Source organism: Ambystoma mexicanum, chromosome 5p (genome assembly GCF_040938575.1).
Source record: "Ambystoma mexicanum isolate Mex_15411 chromosome 5p, UKY_AmexF1_1, whole genome shotgun sequence".
In the NCBI taxonomy this organism is placed as follows: Eukaryota; Metazoa; Chordata; class Amphibia; order Caudata; family Ambystomatidae; genus Ambystoma; species Ambystoma mexicanum.
The window spans coordinates 71,242,970-71,262,109 of record NC_090930.1 but is presented as its reverse complement, the minus strand read 5'-3'; the positions used below and the strand labels follow the sequence as shown (position 1 = coordinate 71,262,109).

The following is a 19,140-nucleotide window of genomic DNA, read 5'->3' as shown; positions in this document are numbered from 1 at the left end:
TCTTCTGGGTACAGTGGTGAGAGTTTGCATGCACAGGGTCATTCTGGGTGCCCTTCAGGAGACACTAGAAAGTATGGAACACTTCTGGGTGCACTGCAAGAGATGGCGGGTATGAGGTTCTTCTGGGTACAGTGGTGAGAGTTTGTATGCACAGGATTCATCAGGGGGCCCTGCAGGAGACAGTAGTTAGTATGCTACACTTCCGGGTGCACTGCAGAAGATGGCGAGTATGGGGTTCTTCTGGGTACATGGGGAGAGTTTGCATGCACAGGGTCATTCTGGGTGCCCTTCAGGAGACACTAGAAAGTATGGAACACTTCCGGGAGCACTGCAGAAGATGGCGAGTATGGGGTTCTTCTGGGTACATGGGGAGAGTTTGCATGCACAGGATTCATCTGGGTGCCCTTCAGGAGACAGTAGTAAGTAGGGAACACTTCTGGATGCACTGCAAGAGATGGATGCACTGCAAGAGATGGCGGGTATGAGGTTCTTCTGGGTACATGGGGAGAGTTTGGATGCACAGGGACATTCTGGGTGCCCTTCAGGAGGCAGTAAAAAGTATGGAACACTTCCGGGAGCACTGCAGAAGATGGCGGGTATGAGGTTCTTCTGGGTACAGTGGTGAGAGTTTGCATGCACAGGGTCATTCTGGGTGCCCTTCAGGAGGCAGTAAAAAGTATGGAAAACTTCTGGGTGCACTGCAGGAGATGGCAGGTATGGGGTTCTTCTGGGTACATGGGCAGAGTTTGCATGCACAGGGTCCTTCTGGGTGCCCTTCAGGAGACAGTAAAAAGTATGGAACACTTCTGGGTGCACTGCAGGAGATGGCAGGTATGGGGTTCTTCTGGGTACATGGGGAGAGTTTTCATGCACAGGGTCATTCTGGGTGCCCTTCAGGAGACACTAGAAAGTATGGAACACTTCCGGGTGCACTGCCCGGGATGGCAGGTATGGGGTTCTTCTGGGTACATAGGGAGAGTTTGCATGCACTGGGTCCTTCTGGGTGCCCTTCAGGAGACAGTAAAAAGTATGGAACACTTCCGGGTGCACTGCAGGAAATGGCAGGTATGGGGTTCTTCTGGGTACATGGGGAGAGTTTGCATGCATGGGGTCCTTCTTGGTGCCCTTCAGGAGACAGTAGTAAGTATGGAACACTTCTGGGTGCACTGCAAGAGATGGCGGGTATGAGGTTCTTCTGGGTACAGTGGTGAGAGTTTGCATGCACAGGATTCATCTGGGTGCCCTGCAGGAGACAGAAGTTAGTATGCTACACTTCTGGGTGTACTCCAAGAGATGGCGAGTATGGGGTTCTTCTGGGTACATGGGGAGAGTTTGCATGCACTGGGTCCTTCTGGGTGCCCTTCAGGAGACAGTAAAAAGTATGGAACACTTCCGGGTGCACTGCAGGAGATGGCAGGTATGGGGTTCTTCTGGGTACATGGGGAGAGTTTGCATGCACGGGGTCATTCTGGGTGCCCTTCAGGAGACACTAGAAAGTATGGAACACTTCCGGGAGCACTGCAGAAGATGGCGAGTATGGGGTTCTTCTGGGTACATGGGGAGAGTTTGTATGCACAGGATTCATCTGGGTGCCCTGCAGGAGACAGTAGTTAGTATGCTACACTTCTGGGTGCACTCCAAGAGATGGCGAGTATGGGGTTCTTCTGGATACATTTGAATAGTGGAAAGCACAAGGTTAATATGGGAGATTATAGGAATTGTTAAAGAGGGGGTTCCTATGGTTAAATGGAGAAAGGAAGCAACCAAAGCCGCCTGTCATGTACAGAGGGTCAGAGGAAACAAATTGGGTTATTCTGCATAGGTAACAATGAGCCAGCCACTATCCGTGTCCCATACTTACACATAGAAGTGATGGCGACCCTGGGTTCTCTCTGGAGCATATAGGAAATAGGTGCCAATAGGATTATTCTGGATGCACAGATAATGGTTGTGTGTTAGTACATGTGATGCAGTGGCAAAGTTATCAGGGCACATCTTTCAGCAATTTCCTCATCTAGGAATAACAGGAGAGACTAGATCTTTCTGCGATCTTTGGAACTCTATGAATTCCAACAGAAAGTAATCCACTGCCGTGCCTGGGTGGTCTCCAAGACTTATCCAGTAGAGGCCTTTCATTTACACAACTTCTAATCCCCTTTGCCCTTCATGAGGGCCGGGTAGGATTCTGGCCGTTTAGTACCCCACTGCCAGGGAAAATGTTCAGTTTCTGTGCTAATTCCCTGTAACCTGAGAGACCCCCAGCACTTTTGCTGGACTCTGGACTTTTTTTATTTTAATCTCCTGAGCGAGTGGAACTTTTGACCACTCACTCATTCTTTTTCTCTGACTGGGATTTTAGTTTTACTGCATTTATGCAGTCTGCTAAACTCCATTGGTGTAATACAAGCACCTGCTTTTTACTTTGTGACACCGATCACCCTCTGTGCAGTGTCACTGAGGAGTCTCTAGGACTCTTTGATGTTTAATCGCATTCTCTTGTGTGTACTACAGTTCCCAAGAGTAGTGAGTTAACTTAACTTAACCTTTCTCTTATGTGGGTTCAGCACACACCACCGTATGTGGGGTGCTGGGGGTTACATTATAACTCCTTTTCCCACTTCTCATGTAACGTTTACTTACACTGGCTAAACTTACATGGCTGGTGGCAGTGGTTTCTGTTTACTACCTTTTGCGCAGGTTACTAGCAGGCTGATTTCTCAGCTGCAGTTCCGCACCCACGGGTGACCATTTTCTCAAAATGACCCCTAGTTTCTTTTTTCACCATTTTTAGTTTCTAATGTCCTGCTGGACTTTTCCTCTATCGTTTCATGTAGGACTGGATCCTCTCTGAGGTTTGCCTTTGACGGGATTCACCCCTGAAGCCCGCCCAGGCTCTAGTGTGTCTGGCAAGGCAGGAAGGGAGCGAGGGTCCCGAAACATCACTGGCCTTTGTTTGTAGGTGTGCTTGGCTGAAACCAGTTCTAACTGTGTGACTTGCTGAACTGCAGGGCAGCCAACCCCCAGGTGATTGACAGCTCCAGCCCCAGGTGATTGATAGCTCCATGCGAGTGAATGAATAGAGTTCGACAATTTAAGTCGAGGATTTTCGGACTACAGAGTCGACCACTGGAACAAGGAACCTGAAGCAGAAGACAAGCAGAGACACCAGCAGCACCTTCAACAACTGCAGAAGTATTTGTAAAGCCCTGCAACTGACGACTTCCTCCCTTGGGATAGTGGGACCAACTAGGCGCAAGAACGTCTTCAATTTGGCCCTTCCCTCTGACATCCTGTGGCTTTCCTGGACTGCAGAACACCAATACCCGGGGTTCCTACTGCATCATCTTGCGGACATTGACTCCCAATGAAACTTTGCAGGTGTCCGTGTGGACCTCCAGAGGCAGGAATTCTTTACCAAAGGTCCCCTCACCAGAGTTGAGGGCCGAGCAATCAGAGATAATCTAACTGGGAATATTAATTTCTTCTTGGCACTAAGAAAAAGGTGCCAAAACCACAAAGAGGCACTGGAGGGAGCTAAATCCTTTGCTGACGACCCCTTCTTTCTTGAGTGCTGCTGCAGAAGCCCACCGAAGATCCCCCCTTTTCATCACCATGACCAAGAAGAGTCAGGGTCTTCCTCGTTGTATCCAGAAGACAACCAGCAACATTTTCAACATCACTCTTCAGGTACTGTGGGACTTGGCTTACACTTATCTTAGGCCATTTTCGGTGCTCCTTTGCTTTGGGGTGCTGTTTTCTTCAATTGGGAGTTGACCTCAATCCCACTGTGCAGGCCTTTCAGCCTGTGTACTATCAGGGAGGCTCCTCTTGAGCTCCTGTGTTGACTCCATGAACCACTGACTGGTTACTTATCTTTTCTCTGAAGGTTTCCATCAGAACTGGAGCTGTCCATTTGACGGTGGTTTTGCTGGTTTCCCAAAGGTTCATCTTCTTGATCCTACTGGCATTGGCAATGCTGGTTCCTCCATAAACATGAATTGTGAACACCTTTTTTGTTAGAAAACAGACTGCCTGAATCCCTCTTGGAGACGGTACATTGTTACTTGCCAGTTGCAAGCTGTGTTCTGTCTAACCTTTATTTCCCCTTAGACTGCATTTTGCAAAGGTGATGCACATAGGTGCTCTTTTACTAACCTTAATTAATGTCACTGTGTGCTGGATATGAAATGTATATCAAAAGTTACTTACATGCATTATTGTTCCTTTTACAATCATATTCCTTTTCTTATTGAATTTTATTGTTAGTTGCTGCATTTTAGATTTGCTTATGTGCCATCTGCATATATAAATAAATAGATTGTAATATAAATTTAAGTGAGTGTTTTCTTGGATCTCTGTATGCACTGAATTCATTGTACTGCTCTATAGCTCACATAGCTCCCTCCTAAAATAAGCCTGGCTGCTCAGCCAAGCTACCAACTTGTGTATTGCAGGCCTATATTAAGAGTTTTCCCCTAATACCAAAACATAAGTCTTATGAAGTCCAACACCAGTTGGACATTAGAAAAAGGTACCTAACACCCACTCCCTAGGACTGATTCTGGGCCACCCTTCTCCCGCCTAGCTGGTTCTGTCTTCTCCCTCCCGCCTAGCCCAGGCTGGTTAAGGGAGGATAGCTCAGCGGCAGGTGCGCGTCTTGGAAGCAAGACGACACGAAGCAACAACAGGTTCGATCCCCGGGTCCGCGCTTAGAAACCTCTGGGTGTTTAAGCGCGTTATAAATACGTAACTAAGACAAAAAAAAAAAATACGCAACTAAGAAAAACAAACAATTCCTGTAACAGCGCCTCGATGCCTGCAGGCTGTGCGAGCGCTTTATAAATGTAAAAATAATAATAATAATAATAATAAAGGATCAACCTTCCTCTACCTCCAACCCTTTGATTCTGGATCCCTCGCCCTACCTTTCTCAGTGCTGGTTCTGGACTGCTTTCCACCTACTCTATCGCCTCACCTGGGGTGATTCTGGGTGCCCCCTGCTATCTCCTTCCTTATTCCCCTTTCTCCCCCCATTTTAGTCATCCTTGTTTAAATATTTGTCTTCCCTTCCACCCTTCGCACTTCTTCAAAGTGTCAAGCTCCCAGAGGTGGGATCGATACTGTCATCTTATAATGACAGTATCGATCAATAAGTGCATGTGTTCAAACACATCTGTTTTTGCTTTCTCCAACAAATAAAAAAGCAGGGACGGCAGCCCCTGATTGCAGTGGTAACCTCTTATCGCCGCATTTAAGGGTTGGCCCAATCATGAGTTGGGCAGAAAGTTTGGAGTTTTACCTCCAGCCTAATAGCACCTAATAGCTCAGATAAACCTCATTGGGTGCAATGGGTAACATTGGGACACTCCTAGAAGACATTTAAGGAATGATGGGTCGTATACTGTAGAAAAGAGTTATAGTTTGCATCTCGTTAAGATATCAGGTTTGCAGCTTGCTGTATTCTAGCTCCTCATTCCCCAGAGGTGGTTCCTGCTTACCTGGTGATGCCCGATACCCAGGAGATGCTTTTAGCTTCTTATTATTAACAAATCCTGCCATTCTAGTCCTCAGACCCATCCCCTCTTTCTTTAATAATTCAATATGTTGCAATGTAAACACTGGTAATTGTTTTCCCTCGTTTTGATCTACACGCCTGTGTACAATTATAAATGTGGACCATGTATTGGGCATCATGTTGTATTTTATGCAACCGGCGTATTATGAATTTCTCTCTATGTCTCTCGTTCTATGTGTTTTCTTTGTCTCTCACCGTGTTCCTCTGGGTCTCTATCTGTGGGCGGGAGTCGCATTGTCAGGTGCGCGTTTGCTAGAGCCATCCCAGCTGTTGCTGACAGCAGCGCACCCAGAGAAGCGGTCCCGATCACTGCTAGTTTGATGGGGACCTGCAGTTTTTCATTGTTTGAAAGTAGATTGAGAATAGCAGTGGCAGATGACTCCCTCCAGGTGGGGACCAGCCTGGTATCTGGAGACATACATTGTTACTGCATGTGTACTGCAGGGCTGTCCCATCACTCTGAGTGTGCATTGTCATTGTGGATAGGCTCTGCTGGGGGTCCTGGTGTTCTGATAGACTGTGTAAGGGACACGAGGACCAGGTTGAAGGACCTGCAGTTGTATTTAGTACTTTCTATTTGGTTTTTATTCGTTTTATTCTGCATCATGTAAACACGTGCTGGTTTGGCTGCACTGCTTACCAGTCAGTGGCCAGCACACACAATTCAGCATTGCCTTGATGCTTACCGAAGAAACAGATGATTGATCTTAACCTGAGCGGGACCTTTTCCACAAAGGGAGGACACTTTGAGGGACAAAGAAGTGTGTATTCTTAGCGAAAGTACTAGTAAAAGAGGACATTATTTAACTGTACTAACATTGGAAACTTGCTCTTTTGGAAAGTTTACAATGTTTATTTCTAAAAATCCCTTCTGTATATATTGCAGTCATAATAAGAGCATTGCACTCGTCTTACTGAGCAAAGAATACATCTCAACCTAGAAAAGCCATATAGAGTATAATTAGACGCAAGGTTGTCATGGCACGGTGGACAGTCTGCCACACTCCTGTGTTACTCTTTCCAAATACCCCTATGAGGCATTCTCAGTATTTGGATGTGAGGATACGATGGTGCCTCCATTGTGGTCTCAGGGATTTCATCCTACCCACTTCCTGAGATACTATTGGACCTCATTACGAGTTGGGCGGTGCAGGTTAAATGCAGCGGTATTACCATATTACTATGAGTTGGGTGGAAAGTTGGAGGATTCACCTCCAGCTGCGAGCTGTCAAATTGCCACCCAATTTCAGCGGAATTACCGCAGTAGTAATTTTGTCAAAATGTCCCATGGACTCCTATAGACTCCAAGTAAATGGGGACTAATACCGCCACCACCACTTGTAATCCGGCGGTAATACTGCTGGACCAAGTGGCGGTAACAGTGTTAAAGGTTGGTGGTATCTCAGTGGATTTCCTGGTGAGATACCGCCAAACTCATAATGAGCTATCTCCAAGATGTGGCTAGCCTCGCTGGGTTTGGGAGCCTTGCAGAATTTTAGAAGAGGTGGGACTGGCTCTCGGGCTAAGGATTACTGTGGCGTGTGGGGATGTTCACATGACCAGTCCCCGATGCCTATGTATATAGGGTATTTATGATGCGCAACCCTTTTTGGGAAGGAACAGAGTGATCTATGTGGTTGAAACACCCAGCGGGTTACAGGTAGGGTGCGGGTTAAGCAGACGTAGCTTGGATGTGGTAGGGGGAGAGGCAGAGGGAGAGAAGAGGAGTTAAGCGACCAACAATTAATGAAGTGTGGGGTCTTCAGGTCCTCCAGAAGTGTTGGATGGAGGGGGCCAGGCCTATCTATATGGCTGACTTGTTACAGGGGAGGGTACATATCAGGAACATGCTTTTCTCCTAGTTTCCTCTCTCTTACAGTTATTTCTTTAAGATGTGGCTATGTCGTGCCTGCTGGTGGAGCATTTGCTTCCAGAGATGGTGGGTTTGCCAGCCAGATAGGGTGGCATTTGGTTAGTGGCTGGCTACCTTGAACATGATGCCTGCTTGAGGGGGAGCAAGTGCAACTCCTTGCAGATGGGGAAATGTGTTCTAATATTAATAGATCATTGGTGAGGTATCCTCATTTTTAAAGGTTTCAAGCACCACCTTTAGAATAATCAGACGGGCAGAGAAGCTCTCAGCTTGCTTGAGGAGGCCTGTCTAGCAATAGGGCTAAACTGCAGGAAAGTTAGCAATAGGGAAGTTGGGACAAAGAAACAAGTATGAAAAGGGAAGAGTGGCCATCTGGAGGGAAATGTAAAGGACAAGTAGAGCCATTGCTTATCCCTTAGAGAGAACTGAAGGAATAGAGACAATCACAGAAGGAGAACATGAAGAACAAAGGCATGAGCTGATGCTGGCGTGCCTGGCAAGGCGAGAACGGCGGCTGAGCCTTCTCTGATTATGGGAATGTCAGCGCCGGGCAGAGCCTTTGCTAAGGGGTGGGGGGCTAGGGGGCTAGAGCCCCTCCCTGGACTTTTGGTTGTAGCCCCGGACAGAAGCTCAGGGACTACAACCAAAAGGCTATAGCTAGCCCGAATCCCACCAGTTCCGACATTAGCTTAGCCCCTGATCTTCACCAGACCTTGCAACACCCCTGGCCCCGGGCATTGATCTGATGGCATGGCGGCCTCAGTAGTGGAGTCAAGAACCGCAAAGGAATAGTCTGCATGTTCCTCCTCTGGGCGGGAAGCCAGTCGAGCCCTGAGAAACAACGGCCATTCCTGGCAAGAACCATGGACCAGAGCTAGAGCGGCGCCACAGGCACTGCTGCATGCATGGAACAGGGTGTGGTCAGGGCGGTCTCTCTGGTCATGGTGGCCACGCGGTGCAATGGGGCTGCTGGAGAAGATCCCGTATTCCATCCGGAGCCAATGAAGGTCTCTAGGGGTCCCGTAGATGTGCTTCTGCCAATCGCTGCCTCTCCTGCATCAGGCAAGTCACTCTCTTCTGGGTGAACTGCAATTGGCCAGTAAGTTTAACGGGAGATCCTGCATAGATTCTGCTGAAGTAGGGCCTGACCAGGATGAACTTGAATTGGTGCTTCCTTCTTCAGAACACTATAGGTATAAGTATTATAATAATGGGACAAGTCAATGTAACATCAGGCCTCTGTGTTTCGAAACGTCATGATTATCAGCACCGACCACCTATCCCGGCTTCCAGATAAGATTCTGTGATCATTTGAAAGTTGCATGGGACAGTGTACTGTGGACAAAAGGAAAGTGGCATGGGGCAATGCACTGTGGACAAAAGGAAAGTGGCATGGGGCAATGTACTGTGGACAAAAGGAAAGTGGCATGGGGCAATGAGCTGTAGATAAAGTGAAAGAGGCATGGGGCAATGCACTGTGGACAAAGTGAAAGTGGCATTGGGAAATGTACTGTGGACAAAAGAAAAGTGGCATGGGGCAATGTACTGTGGACAAAAGGAAAGTGGCATGGGTCAATGAGCTGTTGATAAAGTGAAAGTGGCATGGGCCAATGAGCTGTGGGTGAAGGGAAAGTGGCATGGGGCAGTGAGCTGTGGATGAAGTGAAAGTGGCATGGGACAATGCACTGTGGACAAAATGAAAGTGGCATGGGTCAATGCACTGTGGATAAAGTGAAAGTGGCATGGGGCAATGTACTGCAGACAAAAGGAAATTGGCCTGGGTCAATGAGCTGTTGATAAATGAGCTGTGGATACAAAGAAAGTGGCATGTGGCACTGAGCTGTGAATAAAGTGAAAGTGGCATGGGCAATGAGCTGGGGACAAAAGGAAAGTGGCATGGGGCAATGACCTGTGGTCAAAAGGAAAGTGGCATGGACCAATGAGCTGTGGATAAAGTGAAAGGGGCATGGGACAATGTACTGTGGACAAAAGGAAAGTGGCATGGGGCAATGCACTGTGGATAAAGTGAAAGTGGCATGGGGCAATGAGCTGTGGATAAAAAGAAAGTGGCATGTGGCACTGAGCTGTGAATAAAGTGAAAGTGGCATGGGGCAATGAGCTGTGGAGAAAAGGAAAGTGGCATGGGGCAATGAGCTGTGGAGAAAAGGAAAGTGGCATGTGGCACTGAGCTGTGAATAAAGTGAAAGTGGCATGGGGCAATGAGCTGTGGAGAAAAGGAAAGTGGCATGGGGCAATGAGCTGTGGATAAAAAGAAAGTGGCATGTGGCACTGAGCTGTGAATAAAGTGAAAGTGGCATGGGGCAATGAGCTGTGGAGAAAAGGAAAGTGGCATGGGGCAATGACCTGTGGTCAAAAGGAAAGTGGCATGGGGCAATGAGCTGTAGATAAGTGAAAGTTCCTTGGGGCAGTGAGCTGTGGATGAAGTGAAAGAGGCATGGGCCAATGAGCTGTGGATAAAGTGAAAGGGGCATGGGGCAATGAGCTGTGGATAAAGTGAAAGGGGCATGGGGCAATGTACTGTGGACATAAGGAAGGTGGCATGGGGCAATGAGCTGGGGACAAAAGGAAAGTGGCATGGGGCAATGTACTGTGGACATAAGGAAGGTGGCATGGGGCAATGTACTGTGGACAAAAGGAAGGTGGCATGGGGCAATGTACTGTGGACAAAAGGAAGGTGGCATGGGGCAATGTACTGTGGACAAAAGGAAGGTGGCATGGGGCAATGTACTGTGGACAAAAGGAAGGTGGCATGGGGCAATGTACTGTGGACAAAAGGAAGGTGGCATGGGGCAATGTACTGTGGACAAAAGGAAGGTGGCATGGGGCAATACACTGTGGATAAAGTGAAAGTGGCATGGGGCAATGTACTGTGGACAAAAGGAAGGTGGCATGGGGCAATGTACTGTGGACAAAAGGAAGGTGGCATGGGGCAATACACTGTGGATAAAGTGAAAGTGGCCTGGTGTCATGTTCTGGGAGCAATGTGAAAGTTGCCTGGTGTCATGTTCTGGGAGCAATGTGAAAGTGGCCTGGTGTCATGTTCTGGGAGCAATGTGAAAGTGGCCTGGTGTCATGTTCTGGGAGCAATGTGAAAGTGGCCTGGTGTCATGTTCTGGGAGCAATGTGAAAGTGGCCTGGTGTCATGTTCTGGGAGCAATGTGAAAGTGGCCTGGTGTCATGTTCTGGGAGCAATGTGAAAGTGGCATGGGGCAATGTACTGTGGACAAAAGGAAGGTGGCATGGGGCAATGTACTGTGGACAAAAGGAAGGTGGCATGGGGCAATGTACTGTGGGCAAAATGAAAGTGGCATGGGGCAATGTACTGTGGACAAAAGGAAGGTGGCATGGGGCAATGTACTGTGGACAAAAGGAAGGTGGCATGGGGCAATGTACTGTGGGCAAAAGGAAGGTGGCATGGGGCAATGTACTGTGGGCAAAAGGAAAGTGGCATGGGGCAATGTACTGCAGACAAAAGGAAATTGGCCTGGGTCAATGAGCTGTTGATAAATGAGCTGTGGATACAAAGAAAGTGGCATGTGGCACTGAGCTGTGAATAAAGTGAAAGTGGCATGGGCAATGAGCTGGGGACAAAAGGAAAGTGGCATGGGGCAATGACCTGTGGTCAAAAGGAAAGTGGCATGGACCAATGAGCTGTGGATAAAGTGAAAGGGGCATGGGGCAATGTACTGTGGACAAAAGGAAAGTGGCATGGGGCAATGCACTGTGGATAAAGTGAAAGTGGCATGGGGCAATGAGCTGTGGATAAAAAGAAAGTGGCATGTGGCACTGAGCTGTGAATAAAGTGAAAGTGGCATGGGGCAATGAGCTGTGGAGAAAAGGAAAGTGGCATGGGGCAATGAGCTGTGGATAAAAAGAAAGTGGCATGTGGCACTGAACTGTGAATAAAGTGAAAGTGGCATGGGGCAATGAGCTGTGGAGAAAAGGAAAGTGGCATGGGGCAATGACCTGTGGTCAAAAGGAAAGTGGCATGGGGCAATGAGCTGTAGATAAGTGAAAGTTCCTTGGGGCAGTGAGCTGTGGATGAAGTGAAAGAGGCATGGGCCAATGAGCTGTGGATAAAGTGAAAGGGGCATGGGGCAATGAGCTGGGGACAAAAGGAAAGTGGCATGGGGCAATGTACTGTGGACATAAGGAAGGTGGCATGGGGCAATGTACTGTGGACAAAAGGAAGGTGGCATGGGGCAATGTACTGTGGACAAAAGGAAGGTGGCATGGGGCAATGTACTGTGGACAAAAGGAAGGTGGCATGGGGCAATGTACTGTGGACAAAAGGAAGGTGGCATGGGGCAATGTACTGTGGACAAAAGGAAGGTGGCATGGGGCAATGTACTGTGGACAAAAGGAAGGTGGCATGGGGCAATACACTGTGGATAAAGTGAAAGTGGCATGGGGCAATGTACTGTGGACAAAAGGAAGGTGGCATGGGGCAATGTACTGTGGACAAAAGGAAGGTGGCATGGGGCAATACACTGTGGATAAAGTGAAAGTGGCCTGGTGTCATGTTCTGGGAGCAATGTGAAAGTTGCCTGGTGTCATGTTCTGGGAGCAATGTGAAAGTGGCCTGGTGTCATGTTCTGGGAGCAATGTGAAAGTGGCCTGGTGTCATGTTCTGGGAGCAATGTGAAAGTGGCCTGGTGTCATTTTCTGGGAGCAATGTGAAAGTGGCCTGGTGTCATGTTCTGGGAGCAATGTGAAAGTGGCCTGGTGTCATGTTCTGGGAGCAATGTGAAAGTGGCCTGGTGTCATGTTCTGGGAGCAATGTGAAAGTGGCATGGGGCAATGTACTGTGGACAAAAGGAAGGTGGCATGGGGCAATGTACTGTGGACAAAAGGAAGGTGGCATGGGGCAATGTACTGTGGGCAAAATGAAAGTGGCATGGGGCAATGTACTGTGGACAAAAGGAAGGTGGCATGGGGCAATGTACTGTGGACAAAAGGAAGGTGGCATGGGGCAATGTACTGTGGGCAAAAGGAAGGTGGCATGGGGCAATGTACTGTGGGCAAAAGGAAAGTGGCATGGGGCAATGAACTGTGGATAATGTGAAAGTTGCATGGGATAATATTCTTGGGGCAACTTGAAAGTAAAAAGCTCCAAAGGTCTGGCGACAATCAGGATTGGACAATAATAGGTTGTATATACAATACCTCTGTTCAGTTACAGGGATGTGGTAAGTAGTAGTATGAAGTGAATTGCTGCAGGCGGTCAGTGGCAGAGGTCTGCTGACTACTAGGTGTGTGAGTAGAGATTTCCTTATGGGCTAAGGGCTGTATGTCTATGTAGGAGCCATTGATTGCTTACAATTAAAACTGATTTTATTGTTCTCCTTTCTGGTGCTTGCCATTGTAAGAATTTCTACCGTACACTCTGTTTAGACATGACTCCAATTAAGTGTATAACGCTGGCTTATTTTTTTTCCTGAAGGTTATTATGCCCAAATATGATTCCGCGCGCACCATCCAACACACTCTCCAGGATGACTTTGCGGAAAGGTAGATTGACGTTGTTTAACACATTTTTGTTGTAGTTGATGTTTACACGGTGGAGATCTCCAGACTCAAGTCAAATGTATTTTTCCATCTTTTTTCCCTATGTGCCATGGCAATTGGCCTATTCATCCTGAAGAAGGCAAGGTGTTCAGAATTCCTCTTGGGTTTCATTGCCAAGTCTAGCACATTAGCGTCCAAATAGTAGTATATTTGACTGGTAGACTTACTTGGAAGACTAATGGATTTAGATCTCAGCTAGGAGACATGTTTTCTGTTCTTCTGTGTCTTACAGAACAGAAGCATTTCATAGATTGCTTTCTTAGGATCTATGTTTGGCCAGATATGCAATTTCGAATTTTGAAATTCTTTGCTTCTTTCAACGTCATGTTTGTATGGTTTGTTGCAATATGTGTGACGTCTTTACATGATAATGACATCACAATGACCTTTGCATCGATAGAGCGTTGACTGATGCAGTTTTGATGCACATATTAGCTACATCTGCACTTTAGTTTTTGAAGAGTAAGAGGATTTAAAAAAAAATATTTTGATCCTTGTAATATTCGCTATACATGTGGTACCCTATATCTACTAAGTCCTTGGGATCTCTCCACTGTTTTTATCTAAGAGAAATTCATTTATTGACTATTGTCCAAGCAAAATAGAATTATTAGGTTAATTCATCCTGCTTATTCAATTTTCTTATTGTCTTGAAAGGTTGGATTCATTAGCCGGTCAGATAGCACAGTGAGTATAGCGCTCGCTTTGACATCCGTGCAGAGCCTGCCAGGGCAGGTTCCAATCCTTTCATCCTTTCATCCTTCCGAGGTCGATAAATGGGCACCATGGGTAGTAATAAGCAGCACTCACATGCCTGAGGGTTCGTAGCGCTATATAAATGCTAAATTATGATTATTTTTAGCATGCCAGGTTTACCCCATAAATATATTCAGACTTTTGTGACGAGCTTTAGTCAGTCCCCAGATTTTTCAAAAGGGGAAGGATAGGCGTCCATGTGTATTGTAAAATGGCAAAATACCACGATAAATTGCAATATAGGCCACCTCTAACACCATGTAGGACATTTCAATGACAAAATAGCATAATGTTCTATTGTGAACGCAGTCTGATAAACCTGCTGTGTGCACATGCATGTCACCCATGCACCCAGAGCAGCACCAACCTAACAAGAGAGATGCAATGAGGGGGGCTGCTCCTCCCAGAATACCACCCCACCACAGGAGGTGACTTCCTAGCAGAGGACCTCAGGCACCGTTAAGTGTCAGTCTGGCCAAACAAATGCAGCAAAGTGCAGAGCCTGCTGCCTCAAACAAGATGGACCCATGAACTCAAGAAGGTGCCTCTAGACAGTGCTTGAACGGTGTCTTGACTGCCTGTTCTCTGTGAACCCAAATCTTGTGTGTTGGTGCTTCCCCTAATACGGCGCTTAACATACACACAGGATTCCCAGGAGGCTTCTCGGCATGGTTCCTATCTCTATGGGTTAGGGCCTAATACAGCGCTTAACAAGAGCTAGAAACATAAACACAGGATTCCCTGGAGGCTTCTCGGCATGGTTCCTATCTCTATGGGTTGGGATCTCATACGGCGCTTAACAAGAGCTAGAAACATAAACACAGGATTCCCAGGAGGCTTCTCGGCATGGTTCCTATCTCTATGGGTTAGGGCCTAATACAGCGCTTAACAAGAGCTAGAAACATAAACACAGGATTCCCTGGAGGCTTCTCGGCATGGTTCGTATCTCTATGGGTTAGGGCCTAATACAGCGCTTAACAAGTGCTAGAAACATAATCACAGGATTCCCTTGAGGCTACTTGGTATGGCTCCTATCTCTATGGGTTAGGGCCTAATACAGCGCTTAACAAGAGCTAGAAACATAAACACAGGATTCCCTGGAGGCTTCTCGGCATGGTTCCTATCTCTATGGGTTAGGACCTAATACGGCGCTTAACAAGAGCTAGAAACATAAACACAGGATTCCCTGGAGGCTTCTCGGCATGGTTCCTATCTCTATGGGTTGGGACCTCATACGGCGCTTAACAAGAGCTAGAAACATAAACACAGGATTCTCTGGAGGCTTCTCGGCATGGTTCCTATCTCTATGGGTTAGGGCCTAATACAGCGCTTAACAAGAGCTAGAAACATAAACACAGGATTCTCTGGAGGCTTCTCGGCATGGTTCCTATCTCTATGGGTTAGGGCCTAATACAGCGCTTAACAAGAGCTAGAAACATAAACACAGGATTCTCTGGAGGCTTCTCGGCATGGTTCCTATCTCTATGGGTTGGGACCTCATACGGCGCTTAACAAGAGCTAGAAACATAAACACAGGATTCTCTGGAGGCTACTTGGTATGGCTCCTATCTCTATGGGTTAGGGCCTAATACAGCGCTTAACAAGAGCTAGAAACATAAACACAGGATTCCCTGGAGGCTTCTCGGCATGGTTCCTATCTCTATGGGTTAGGGCCTAATACAGCGCTTAACAAGAGCTAGAAACATAATCACAGGATTCCCTGGAGGCTTCTCGGCATGGTTCCTATCTCTATGGGTTAGGACCTAATACGGCGCTTAACAAGAGCTAGAAACATAAACACAGGATTCCCTGGAGGCTTCTCGGCATGGTTCCTATCTCTATGGGTTGGGACCTCATACGGCGCTTAACAAGAGCTAGAAACATAAACACAGGATTCTCTGGAGGCTACTTGGTATGGCTCCTATCTCTATGGGTTAGGGCCTAATACAGCGCTTAACAAGAGCTAGAAACATAAACACAGGATTCCCTGGAGGCTTCTCGGCATGGTTCCTATCTCTATGGGTTGGGACCTCAAACGGCGCTTAACAAGAGCTAGAAACATAAACACAGGATTCTCTGGAGGCTTCTCGGCATGGTTCCTATCTCTATGGGTTGGGACCTCATACAGCGCTTAACAAGAGCTAGAAACATAAACACAGGATTCTCTGGAGGCTTCTCGGCATGGTTCCTATCTCTATGGGTTGGGACCTCAAACGGCGCTTAACAAGAGCTAGAAACATAATCACAGGATTCCCTTGAGGCTACCTGGTATGGCTCCTATCTCTATGGGTTGGGACATGTACCATTCTGCTAATGGGGTGGTGAGACATGGTTTCATTATCTGAGGTAGGGGATTGGTTGAAAGCATAGCTTGAGTCACAAGGTTAAGTCCATGGGGTAGAAAACATTCTGCCTCCTTACCTGGAAATTCGCGGGGTCTTGCTGGAGGCGATCTGGGGGGACCTGAGAGGCTGCGTCTCTGCATCGTCCTCTTCCAAACTGATCCACTCTGAGGAGAGCCAAATGGCAGAGATTAATCATAGCCCAAAGGATGGAGGAACCCTGGCAAAAAGAAAGTGCCTTCAGCACTTTACACATTTTAACAAGTACCAGACACCCCGAGCCAGAAAAGATTGGTTACCTGTAACAATAGCTCGCCAGCTTTACCCTAATTCTACATATTCCCATACTCCAGGAAGCCAGCTATTGGATCCCAGAACAATCCCAATGTATATGTCCGAAGTTTGTCAATTTCTTAACTAAATTAGGAGAAAGTTCCTAAAATAGGCCCCATAAAAGACAAACGAACAGACACATGGCCTGCCCTCCAGCTGAGCATATTTTCTACACCGTCATTAAAGAGATATGAGATTTTAAAATGACACCTCTAAGGACATCTATTTCATTGAAACTGTTAACACGCCAACCTCTGAGGTTCCATGGAAGATAGGCGAAAGGCTGCCCTACGTGCATGCGATGAAAACTGAAGAAAACCCTACAAAACATGCCACTGACAGTTACTTAAAGCACTCACCGAAGCCTAATTCAAATCCTTAATGACATCTCCTTCCAGTCACAAGGTATAGGGTTAACTCAGGTCATGAGAGCTTCTCAGTTCACTGTTGGCTCAGGGATTTGGGGAGAGGCCTTTTGGTGCTTCAGAGCTAGGCCAAGCAAGATCTACTTCTGGCAGTATGACAAGGATGTCTATTGACCGGTTCATCTGGTCCGCAATGATGGACATGGATGTCTATTGACCGGTTCATCTGGTCCGCAATGATGGACAAGGATGTCTATTGACCGGTTCATCTGGTTCGCAATGATGGACAAGGATGTCTATTGACCGGTTCATCTGGTCCACAATGATGGACAAGGATGTCTATTGACTGGTTCATCAGCTCCGCAATGACGGAAGCACTGGATGTGGATGTGCACAGTGATGTCACTGGAAGCCACATCAGTCCATCCAGGTGCACAGTAAGTTCAATGGTTGCATATGTTGAGGAACATCAACAGAAGAGAGTTATTTGCGTTTGGTTTTCAAGATTGATTCTTCTGGACCCACCTATGATCTCTTAAAGGAGAAGTCCCACAAACTGTTCAGAAAAGGCCAAAGTGATGCAAGACATGACCAGAAAGAGAAGATGCTGGGGCTGGGTATTTGTTAATTTATTCAGTCGGTTTTGTGATGCACAGATGTGTTGTCTTTCGGCTCCTTCGCTGTGTGAGAAAGTCAATTTATTCCGGTCCCCAGATGAGTGTTTTATGGTTTCCCAAATCAGATATTTCCTCAGGAGCACCCAAAACCAGTTCTCAATGATTCAGCTGTGGTACCGAGCGTCATTTTGGTGAATGAGTGTTTGTGTGATGCCACATGTTTGCTGGACCACTCCTAGTGGATGTCGGCATGAGTTGGTAAGGCTGCAAAACTGATGGTTCATGGCTGAAAAGTTTGGAATGGTCCCAAGCTTGATTTACATATAGTGTTTCTTCTTCAGTAATGACATGTCAGGCTGAAGAACAATGCCCTGGGGGACTTCCCAGAGCAAGATCAGAGGTTAAGATTAATCAAACCTTTACAGTTATCAGTCTTCAGTTCATTACACCTCACTGACAATTCCCAATGAGGCTGGAACCTTTCTGGGGTCACTTGTGAACTCGTGTAGGATGGAGGTGAATTAGCAATTCGGAGTGGACTGACGCTTTTGGGGTGAGACCAAGCATTATTTGCAGATAGCGTTTACCCTTCTGTAATGGCATGGCAGGCTGAAAAACCATGGCACGGTAGGTTGCCCATAGCAGTGGCAGTGATTATGAACACTTGAAAACCTTCCACTGAACTCGGGAGGCACAACCCACCAATGAGCTTTCTTTTCTTTGTGTACTTTAACAACTACTGGACCCAGTGATTTCCAATGAGACGTCTGGTTTGATATCTGGAGCTTCTCCCATGTGCTTCACCTTTGCTGGACTGCACCACACCCGTATGACATTAGTTTAACTGGGAAAGCTAGCACTGTTCGCATTATAACTACCACTGCAAGGTGAGTTTTTTAGGTGGCGACCAAAGTCTGTCACTGGCTTAAGTGTGGTTAGGTTTCCACCACTGCCAGCCTCTCTTTCCCAGCCTGGCCTACAATACCTTTCACTCAGCTTGCGCTTGGTGAGTGGCATGACCATATTATATAATGAAGGTGGCCACCAGGTAGGTCGCTCTGTACAAGGCGGAGAATCAGGTATGAATCAACTTGAGCCTTTTCTGCCATCATGATTTTCATCATACCCTGCTTGCCCAAGCTTATTCTCCATCCCTAAAGCAGTCAGAGGGCCTCATTACATGGACGGTGGTGGCCCTATTCCAAGGTTGGTGGGGCGGTAATTCCCCCTTCCCCGATTGCCCTTCCCCATTCCCATTTTTGCCCCATAGGGCATAATGGGAATGGGGAAGGTGCTAATTACGGCACCGCAAATTGCGGTACTGTAATTAGCTCCCTGGTCCCTTTGCGGGTTGGTTTTTAACGCCTGCAAAAAGCAGGCGTTAAATTCCCCAACCCACAAAGGGACCTCGTAGTAAGGCGGTAAGGTTTTACCGGTACCGGTAAAATACCGGTACCAGTAAACCCTTACCGCCATCCGTGCAATGAGGCCCAGAATGTGCATCTGAGGACGTGGCAGAGAATAGTTCTATTCCCGAGGCACGGCTGTATAGAGAGGTGGCTCTCCGTGATTAGTGCAAGAGAAGCTACTAGCCCTAAGTCGCTGACTGGTTTACTGGTTTACTACTGAAATGCAATATTGTTGTGGACCTGCTAAGAGCATCTTCTAGGAAGCAATTCTTATTACCTTT

The 19,140-nt window shown here is 47.2% G+C and overlaps 1 protein-coding gene across 2 annotated transcripts in view; it reads right to left on the bottom strand.

Moving 5' to 3' along the window:
- Positions 1 to 19,140, bottom strand: part of LOC138480740 (phosphatidylinositol 3,4,5-trisphosphate 5-phosphatase 2-like) — a 767,550-nt gene that overhangs the window by 87,143 nt on the left and 661,267 nt on the right. For both annotated transcript variants that reach the window (XM_069612470.1, XM_069612471.1), the window contains one exon: positions 16,215 to 16,302. In XM_069612470.1, the coding sequence (XP_069468571.1) occupies positions 16,215 to 16,302 (88 nt within the window). The remainder of the gene's footprint in view (positions 1 to 16,214; positions 16,303 to 19,140) is intronic.